Genomic DNA, 11,402 nt, shown 5'->3' with positions numbered 1-11,402 from the left:
TAACTGCATCACTCCTCTGCCATTTCCCACTTTCTACCAGTTCTCTATATCCTGAAGATTGACTGATGCCAGAGATTGACTAACTCTCTCTCTCTCTCTCTGTTTAATAATAAATTTAGTTTAATCCTTTATCCAAGTGTGAGTAAACAAAGTTTGCACCTGAAAGTATCTTCAGGACTGGATGTTAGCTTGCTCCACCTTTGCAACGAGTTGCCTGGTGTTGTACTACCTTACCCCAGTCCTGAAGATACTTTCAGGTGCAAACTTTGTTTGCTCACACTAGGAGCAATATAATAAATTTAGTTTAAAGGATTAAACTAAATTTATTATAGTCTAATCAAGTGAAAAATAAACTTTCAACATCTCTCTCTAAATCCAGAGTAATTTAATAAAAAGGTGGCACACCATTTGGCAACTCCTATAGGTAGAGATGACCTTGCTAATGCTTCTGCCTGGTATCTCCACTTGGGCCTGGCTCCCACTGAAGAGACCTCAATAAAGGTTGAAACTAGTCTGGGTAGTGGCTCTTCCCTTAACGCATAACATTATACGTATCCGCAAGGAGATGTGTTTTGCATTACGGGAGATACTGAGATAGGAGTGATGTTAACTTGCTCCACCTTTGCAACGAGTTGCCCAGTGTTGTACTACCTTACCCCAGTCCTGAAGATACTTTCAGGTGCAAACTTTGTTTGCTCACACTTGGATAAAGGATTAAACTAAATTTATTATAGTCTAACCAAGTGAAAAATAAATTTTCAACATCTCTCGCTCTCCACATTTGTGAATTTTTCATTATTCAGCAGTGAAACCTGTTCTTCAGTAGAAAATCCATTTCCTCCATAACTGCATCACTCCTCTGCCATTTCCCACTTTCTACCAGTTCTCTATATCCTGAAGAAATTATTATCGGCAACACGTTGGCTCATGTGCCGTTATGCTTTCATCACAACCCTAGGAAACCTGAGCTCGATTTACCTAACCAAGGAATATTTGTCTCTACTGTCTTTATATTAGCTATGCCTTTGTCAATTATTTTTTAAGTATATTATGCTTTTGCTAATATCTATGTAAATTGTAATGACTCTAAGATAAAGATTAAACTGTGAAAGGAAAAGAATATATTTCCACCTCCATTAAGCAACTAGGATCTAGCTGTTTGTTTTCCTATGGAAAATTTCTTGTGGCTTTTGGATAATAAGTGGCTAATTTTTAATTTTTCGGTGGATAATAAGTGGTCGGTTTATTAGTTACATCTTCCCTACCACTGATTTCTCTTCATCGGAAACAATATCCTGTCCATTCTAAACTATATATAACTTGAAATGGACCATGGGTGGGTCTGGACTCTCGTTACCAAGGTCATTGGATGCCGCCTCTATTCTCCCATGTTTCTAATTCTCTCACATCAATATCATAATTATTCAAAGACAACTAAACTACCTAACGTTATTCTCTTCCAGTAGTTAACTGATGATCACACAGACTCTCTCCAGCTGCTTTCTGACATATATCTTGTTTGTCTCATGTGCTTGCTCTAGATCAGGGGTTCTCAAACTTTTTAAATTTTGTACCACATAAGAATCAAGAAATATATGTACCACCATTATTTTTTTATCGGAATATCACATAATTATCTTAATAAAATACATTTTCATATAAAATATATTACTTTTAAACTTGCAACAATATATTGCTTTTGTTTTTCATTATGTTATATGTACTTTGTTTATTATAATTTTTTACATACTCATTACAATAATAAATACATTTTTCTGAACATTTATTTAAATATTTTGTGTAAAAATTGTACCACAGTTTGAGAAACGATACTCTAGATCAGGCATTCCCAACCCTATGCCCGCGGGCACCATGGCACCCATCGACCAATTTGTGTGTGCCCGCCACTGTTCAACCGTGTGCCATATACTGTAGTTTGAAATAATCACATGCACATCACGCAACAATTCATGGCATGCTATATGACGCATGACAAGTATTAAACACATACAATGTAAAGTAGATGCGTATTCGAAGTTGTTCATTATCTGTTGCTAGTTATATGCACATAATTTTAATGGTGTCTTGTACTTAAATTTTTGAAATATTTTGATTTTTAATCTTAAAATGAGTGAATCAAGTAAAAGATAATGAACCTATAATTTTACCACTGACTGGGAGGAAACATATTGTTTCATTAATTTTAAAGATAATTATGTTTGTTTGTTGTGCAACAGTAGCATTGCAATTCCGAAAAAAAATTAATGTTGAACGGCACTTACAGACAATGCATGCCACTTTTAATACGAATTATCCACTTAAATCTGAAATAAGAACGAAAAAAATAAATCAACTAAAATCGAACCTGTCTGCCCAACAGTCGGTTTTCACTAGACATGCGGTAACATCTAAAAATGCCACCATTGCTTCTTTAAAAATTTCTCACATGCTCGCAAAGAAGAAAAAATCGTTCCAAGATGGCGAGTTGTTAAAAGAAGCATTTTTGACTGGTGCCGATTGTTTATTTGAGGGATTTTATAACAAACATGAGATTATGTCAGCAATAAAATCAAAATATAAATCACGACTCACTGATGAGCATCGTGATGATTGTTTATGAACTGGAATATCATCATATTTTCCTAATTATGAAGCACTGGCCAATGAAATGCAATGCCAAAGATCACACTAACTTACATATATTTAAATTTTTATATAATGTAAACTTTTAAGTAATAAAACATTTGATTATAATGTAAACTTTGTATGTATTCATTTAACAAAAGAATTCAAAAACTTTGCTTGAAAAAATAGATGGTGCCCGTCACTCTACCGGTATTTTAGAATGTGCACTAGGAAACAAAAAGGTTGGGAACCCCTGCTCTAGATAATTACAAGGTCTATAAAAACACAAACTATTGTTGGTAATCTTGAAGCCCACCGATGCAACTTTTCTTTCTTTATAATGTATTACAAATTCTTAATGTACTCAACCTTAGAATACTACTTTTACATTGGGAACGAGGCAACAAAAGTTGCCTAAAATGCTTGATGCTCTCCAGAATAAAAAGCTCTCTCTCTCACACACACACACACACACACACACTTCAATCACTTATATAGGGAGTTTCATGGATGCTGTTTAATCAAACTGGTCGCATCGGTAACCACATACACAGGTTAGCTCTAAACTTACCAAACTGATTTCTCTTCCTCCCATTTCATTCCTTCTACCAATGTTCTATGGAACAATTTTCATCATGCTGTTTTCTCTAAAGACTGCAACCTACAACTGCTCAACAATTTGATATCAATAAGTTCCTTCTTTTTTCTTAACAGCCTACCTGCTCACAGCACTGTTTTGTTACAGGTTTTGCAATGTCCTGTGCATCATATGAAATCAAAATAATAATAAATAATGATTGGAGGCTACCTGCATTCATTATATCTTCACTGAAAATTTTGTTTTCGATATGGGTATGCTATTGCTTGAGGAAATTTAATGTGGACTTCTCAACAAAGTTATTTTATAGTCACTTCTGCCTCAGATTTAAATAAGGTGAGAACAATTTCTAAAATCCTTACAAGTACCTCCTTAAAACAACTGGAAGAACTACATTACGCCCTTCAATTGGAAAGGACCTGAGTTAGATTTTCGTCGTGATGAGAGAAATTTTTATATGGGCTTTTTCAACTGAAGGTGAGTTGGCCTATCTCATGCGAAGGTAGCAGGGGTTTTCCTTTCTTGGAACTCAGCTTCTTTCTTTCAGCAGACAAGCAAATTGGCCAAGAGAACACACGCAATTTATACACAAATACTATTGTGATGAACGGAAGATAGCGTTGTGTGTAGTTAGTGGATTAATAAGCCTCGTTTAATAAGTGGAGATGGTGAGTTGTGTCCACTAGTATACAACATCCTCCCTCGATGAGTCACTGGACCTTGGAGGTGTGAAATAATAATAAATGATTTGAGGTGCATTGCATTATTCATCGTAAGTTCAGAAGAAAAGAAAACATTATTGGTAATTAAGTATGTTTAAGCTTTTTTTTTTAATTAAATAATATAAGATAGTTACAAAAGAAATGGAATACTTAAAAACATATTCAGATGTAATGTAGCATGAAATTTTAAAAGTTAACAACACTGAATCACACATATATAGCCCAGTGTTTTACAATGACTTTTAGCTAAAAACAAGCAAAAAAAGTAACATTTACAAATAATTTAAAATAAGGAATTGTTTCTATTCTAAAATATCATCTGTTTATAATATTTACATACATTTCATAAAAATATATTTATAACTGATAAAATTATGTAAGTATATGTATGGTTTGGAAACCATGAATGTTAAAAAATAAATAAATAAAATAGTCAAGGAAAGCTTCTTGATTGTAAAATGCATGAAAAAAAAAAAAAGATAAAATACCAGTTTGGATATTTTGTATGACAAGAGGTCCTCATCACTTTTTGGTTGCGATCTGGTCCGATGTTCAAAAACATTGGACACGACTGGCATACAATGAGGTAAACTAAGTTTGCTAATGAAACTACCAAGAATTTCGATAGTAGTGCAAAATACAACATGTGCTCTCTTGGTATTGTACTAATAAGAAGCACGGATTCTTTCCCAAGACTTCATATATAGCCTTTTAGTTCATATTAATTGCATTTCTTACTTTATTTGGAGTGTCTAACAAGAATTATTGAAAAATTCATGTTAGACAATTATTTCTTCATATGCGAACAACTAAATTGCTTTTTTCTCTATTATTCGATGTGGAAAATGTATTCATCATTAAATGGAAACAAGTCATGGATAAAGAAGTTATAGTGCGTGGAAATTCATTGATTTTCTGAGTGGGTAATGGCTTCCCAAATTAGGTCCAGAATCTAATTTTTGCACTAATAAAAAACAATGTACAACCTATTTGGGAGAAAAAAAGTTATGTAACGGTGTGATAATATCAAGGTAGCTCATGCCAAAAGTTATATTTCCTCATATACAATAGAAAACTTCCAAACTCTTAGTTGTTTCAATAGCAACTTAGTCTGTCTAATTAGCATCTGTTTTTATTTATTTATTTATTTATAGATTTATTTTGGGATGAAGCTTTTTTTCGCTGTTTTTTATATTCATATTTTCCAGACCATTTATAGCAGTTCATATGTGAAGAGATATCCCTCTGACATGGGCGTCCAATATATTTTTCGTTTCATTGTGACTTCCTGATAAACGTTCATTACATGAAAAGTCAATGATACTTTTGCCATTGCCTCTAGTATTTTTTCTGCAGTTTATCATCACTTTTCTTGTAGCAGACTCTTAAGAGTCTGTTACAAGAAAAGAGTTATTTTGGTGAAGTTTTACAGGACTGTAATAGGCTCTTTGGCGGGCGTATTTACAGTCAAGCTTTGCTGAAACTCATATTTTGGAATTACCAGCTGAGTTCGATGTGACCTGCAGTAGCTGGGATCTTGGATTCAAATATGGGTTGAAGGCTAAAAAATTCCAGTTGAGCAAAAGAAGGCTGTAAACAGTGGTTGTAATACAACAATTCAAGCTGATGCAGCAAATACAGTTTTAAATTATCTGATCAATATATATATTTGGTGAAAAAATACAGGCTTATATTGAGATAGCAGATATCTATTCTACTAAGAAGAGAAACTGATAGAGAAAGGGGAAAATGCTAGAGGTATTACATGAATGCATGCAGTTAACTTACATAATATACTGGCCACATCATCTTAATCACTTTGATCATAACTCAGAAATAAGCTAACAATAATTCGATGTTTCACTTACCAAGGGGTTGAATGATGTCTAGTGTCCGCTGTGATTTTATAATTCTCAAATGCTTTTTATTTGAAATTTCGTTTGCTTTGATTGTTTCACCTAGTAAGAGAGGGTGACGATAATGGACATGCCAGTTTTATATGATGGTTTCTATATCCCTTTTTCTGCAGATTTGTGTTACAAATAAATGTTTTGATTGCACTCCACTATTTAGGCAAAAAGGTACAAAAAAAGGGAGTTTCAAATTAATTCATTAATAAAAGACAAAATGCAGACGAGTTAATTGTGATTTAGTATGACAAAGAAAAGTTCTCTTGCTAAAGAATTTTCTCTGTACTAACAAACTTAAATTTGCTTTATAGGAATAGACATAATAAAGAACGTTTAATCTAATTTTTCATAGGCTTTATCGCCAAATGAAGTTTTTTCTCCTTCATATATATTGTATTTCTGTGAGATTTTTACTGGGAATGCAAAATTAAAGATTAATATTAGTTTAAATTTTAAATAATGATTTCACTCTATTATGTAACACAGTCTTAAAATCTGTCCCGAATCTTTCATTGCTAGCCAATACATTTAATTCTAAAATTAATTCCATAAATAAAATATATTAAATCCATATTTCATCTCAAATCTTTTAATCGCATCAATACAAAGACCTTGATGCTAAAAGAAACACTGTTTAATCCTACGTCATGTGCATTTACTTCCTTAAGCCTCAAATGAATGTTAGCCAGGACTGTATGGTCATCACTTTCCTCGGATAACTACATTTCAGTAGTTCATCTAACAGAAATCAATTTTTTTTCCCTCAAATGTCTCTTTATTGTTTCTTTGCTATTTCATTTAGTTTTCTTTTCTGGGTGCATGTCGTATCTGTTATTCCAGCAATAGTCGCTTCTCACGCTTACCTCTTTCGTGAATTGCTATTCAGTAGTTTGGTTTCAATAATATATAAACAATGAAAATTATCCAACACTGTACATCACTCTCTGATCAACAGAAAATTCATGAATAAGTTATAAGTGCAATATTTCACTTTTGTGTAAACAAATGCCTGGAAGATGGTTTCCAACATTTACAGGAACCATTTACCAGGAACCAATCATAGTACAAGCGGACAATATAGCATCCTATGTGATCAAATCCGTCACACTGCTGTTTTTTTTCTGCAGAAGTGGTATGAATGTAATCCGCATGATTTGTTTGAATGTTTGGCTCTCCAACTCGTCTCCGTAAATACTGCTGAAAATTATAAAAGTCGTCAATAGGTGGTACATCAGTTGTAGTCTGTGGAACAGTAGAAGTCGGAAAGTAAGTATCAGGATAGAAGACTTCAGCTACAAGTAAACTGACCCATCTTGGGGATTCATGGCATACTCCATCCATTAGATCACAGCGACTTCTCCTAGAATAAGATATGGTAAACATATTTAATAAGTTATATTTAGCACACAAAGAAGTTTAAAATACTTATACATGAGAGTCAGTCAAGAATATCTTCATGTATATATAATACTGATCCCAACTATGAAAGGTTGTAAACCTTTCATGAATGGGATAGGGAAAGTATACTCTAGACACCAGACCCTGCATATTAATCAAAAGAATAGAATTTCAACATTTTCCTCAGTATTCATATTTGTAAATTTAGGGACACAAAAACACACCTGTTGAATAGATTTACATGTATAAAAAATGATCATGTAACTTGTAATGGTATGCCAGGTAATATTTTATCCAATTAGGCCTATATCTAAAAAACGAAACACATTTAAATAAAACCCACCTATACATAAGTGCCCAATGCACACTGACGAAAAAACCGTTAGACCAGTATTGCAACAACTTTTTTTTTTTTTAAAAAAGTACCAGACTTATTAACTAAAAAGTACCAAATACAATAAAAATTATGCCAGGTAAGTTGGTAGCTCTGTATATGCTATGCATGCACATTATGTGTATCGAATTACAAATGAAACTTTGAACACATAGATTAGAATTATATTTTTTCAGTAGCATTTGAACCTCAGATGTGGTAATACTGCCATGTATTATCTATTTCATACTTTAGTAGTCAAAATTGTACCAACTCTGATATAGTACCAAATGTGGCAATGCTGCGTTAGACTGTCATAAAATAGTACTGAAGAAGTTGCCATGTGATATAGAAAAATGGAAAAGTGGTGGGATAAATATGACACCACTTATCCATTTAAGGGTCAAATCACACTGGTGCAGTAATGCTATGATAAAAGTAAATAATATTATTCATTATACCTCTGCATTTCCCAACACTTACATAATATTATGGATCATAACTAAAAATTCACATGCATACCACAGTAATTAAATGTTAATAATATTTAGATATTTCATCTTAAGTATCTTAAGACATCATCAATACAGTTTTTACAAACAATACTAGGAATTACATTCAAAGGAACAGTTAGTGTGCATGCTTACATTGGAATCCCTGCATGCATACAGCAGCATGTTTGAGGACCCAAAGAAAAAAAAATTGGCTGTAATTAAAATTAAATTAAAATATATCTGATAAATTTATTTTATACAACTGAGGATAATAATTTCCCAGATATTTGGGATAGTGAGACTGTCATTATGGTTCAGATTGGGTCTGTGACGTAAGGCTTCAGCACTTTCTTTATATAAACGCTCTTGTTTATATAAGGATCTATGTAGCAGCTTGATGATTTTCCATTGGATCCTATGGTTAGGGTTTTCATCTCCATGTTGTCAAGGCCAGATTTGTGGGGTTTGATAAGACGGATGTGGTCTTGATGGTTTTTTTTTTGTTTGTTTGTGTGTGCGTGCATGTGTGTCCTCAAACACGCTACTGTACCCATAGAGAGATTCCAATATAAGCATGCACACTAACTGTTCCTTTGAATGTAATTCCTAGTATTGTTTATAAAAACTGTACTGATGATGTCTTATGATACTTAAGACGAATACATATTATTAAATATTATTAAAATATTTAATAATATATTTAATTAATATATTATTAAATATTATTAAATACATTTATACCACAGTAATTAATTACTGTGGTATAAATGTGGATTTTTAGTTATGAATACTCCACAGGTTTCACTGTATAATAGATTATGGATCATAATTTCTATGAATTACGATATTTATGTAGGCTTACACAAAACGTGGATGCTAGTCTTCACACAATATATGTAAATATTTCCTGAGATCCGAAAATTTTAGTAGGAAATTTCCAGCTATCCTACTATGCGCAGTAATTAAACAGGATCAGTATTGGCTGTGCATGCCTATACGTAAAAGAAAAGTTTCTAATTCAGTGGCCAGTATGTCTATGATCACAGTTCCCATCCTCCTCTTATGTACTGGGATTAATGGCCAATTATGATCAGTAACATGGCTCTTATGAACCTAATTTTAGAAATGAAATGCTTAAACTTATCTCAGCTAGCGATAGTTTTAAGATAATTGCTATATCCATAGTTGGAAACCATTCACCTATGGATGTCGATACTGTCCTTTATGGCTCCAGCTATCACTGTAGGTGAAAATAGAATACTGCCTTATGGACTAGATAAGGCTAAAACCTGCCTTGCCTACTTGCATTAGTGATTTTAATTTTATGTATTTATTTTATTTTATTTTATTATTCTTATTTTTTTTTTTTTTTTGAAAATGTTTGTATAGAAATAAGAAATAACGCTAATCAGCAACTTCCCCACCCAACTCAAACACATTAAAATTTCTATGTGAATTAAATGGCTAGCTCACATCCAAAGCATCGTACTTAATAGTAAACGGGGACCTTATTGTTGTAGTAGATGTGTATGGTGTTAAGATATGTCGTAGCAGAATCTCTGTACAAAATACGAGGGTGGCCTGAAAAGTTCTTGGCCTCGACCATAGATGGCAACACTATCGGCAAGATTTTTTTTTTCCAAGTTGGTACATCTGTCATAAGCATCCATGTGCAATTGCAAGTCATTCTATCATTCTGTATTGTTTTATACAGCTAGAGCAAAAGTGTTGTCTATATCCCTTAAAATGAATAAAATTGAGTATCTTGAGGTTATAAAATTCTCTGTAAAAGAAGGGCTAATGTCAAAAGAAATTCATTCGACGTTCATAAAAGTTTATGGGCACTCTTCTCCTTCATTTTCGACAATTAAGAAATGGGCTGCCGAGTTTAAATGTGGCCGTAACATCCTTGAAGCTGATCCACATGAAGGACGTCCAAAACGTATTACAACACCAGAAATCATTGATCAAGTGCACAATATGGTATTGGATGACTGGCGAGTCAAAGTGCGTGAAATTGCTGAGACTATAGGCATTTCAAAAGAAGGTGTAGAATATATTTTGCTTGAAGAATTGCAAATGAAAAAGCTTTGCGCAAGATGGGTGCTGCACTTGCTCACAGCAGATCAAAATCACACTGGCATGAAAATCTCTGAACAGTGCTTGGAGCATTTTAACAAGAATAAAACTGATTTTGTGCGTTTTATTACTATGGATGAGACTTGAATTCACCATTACACACCAGAATCCAAACAGCAGTCAAAGCAGTGGACAAAAGCCCGTTATTCAGCACCAAAGAAGACAAAGTCGGTTCCATCAGCAAGAAAGGTCATAGCATCGGTGTTTTGGGATGCTAAATTTTGTTTATTAATTATCTTGAAGAGGGTAAAACAATAACCGGGGAATATTATTCCGATCTTTTAACCAGACTACATGAAAAAATTCGTGAGAAAAGGCCCAGTTTGCAGAAGATAAAAATCATCTTCCATCAGGACAATGCACCTGCCCACAAAGATGTTTTGGCAATGGTAAAATTAAGGGATCTCCACTATGAATTGTTGGTACATCCACCATATTCCCTAGATTTGGCTTCCTTTGACTTCTATCTATTCACAAAACTAAAACTTCCTCACTGGTTAGCATTTTTCTTCTAATTAAGAGGTGATTGCAGCTGTAGAGGGGTATTTTACAGATCTTACTGAGAACTAGTATAGGGACGGGATAATGGCACTGAAGCATTGCATTGCTGGAATAAATGCATTAATCTTAAGGGAGATTATGTTGAAAAATAAAAATAATTTTGAAATTATAAATTCGGTTTTTTCATTGTTATGCCGAGAACCTTTCAGATCACCCTCGTAAGTGGAAACAAGGTTGAATAAATGTAGATAATAGCCTTGACAAGGGGCAGAATGGATGCCTACTTTTTTTTCCTACAAATTACATACAAACTATCAGAACATAAATAATAATAATTTTAAAATAATATCCTGGATGTTTAATCAGTGTAAAAATAACCCACACTGCTGCTTGTCTAAGAGGTATAAGGCGGAATAATAATGAAATTGGAAATTCTATTGAAAGCCCGCCACAACATGCTTGATTCCTGATTTTGAAACTCATGCCAGAATTACTGTACAAGCGATATAGCGAGTATTAACTATTTAGCACATTCATGTGTGTGCATGCGCTACTAGTTCAAAAGTCCTGCCCCAAAGTTCATAGTTGGCTGAATGAAAACAAAGAATTTACATAAAATTGTCTGTCTTTTAAAGCTGTAGA

The 11,402-nt window shown here is 33.3% G+C and overlaps 1 protein-coding gene across 1 annotated transcript in view; it reads right to left on the bottom strand.

The window, feature by feature from the left end:
* Positions 1-6,842: 6,842 nt before the first annotated feature.
* spz6 (Spaetzle domain-containing protein 6) overlaps positions 6,843-11,402 on the bottom strand; it is a 45,511-nt gene continuing 40,951 nt past the window's right edge. Inside the window, exon 5 of the mRNA XM_090390488.1 lies at positions 6,843-7,215. Coding sequence (XP_090246614.1) covers positions 6,843-7,215 — 373 coding nt within the window. The remainder of the gene's footprint in view (positions 7,216-11,402) is intronic.

This window comes from Typopeltis vanoorti, chromosome 3 (assembly GCF_054136105.1).
Source record: "Typopeltis vanoorti isolate ZY-2024b chromosome 3, IOZ_Tvanoo_1.0, whole genome shotgun sequence".
Classification (NCBI taxonomy): domain Eukaryota; kingdom Metazoa; phylum Arthropoda; class Arachnida; order Uropygi; family Thelyphonidae; genus Typopeltis; species Typopeltis vanoorti.
The sequence above is the reverse complement of the archived record's forward strand: the minus strand, read 5'-3'. Positions and strand labels throughout refer to the sequence as shown.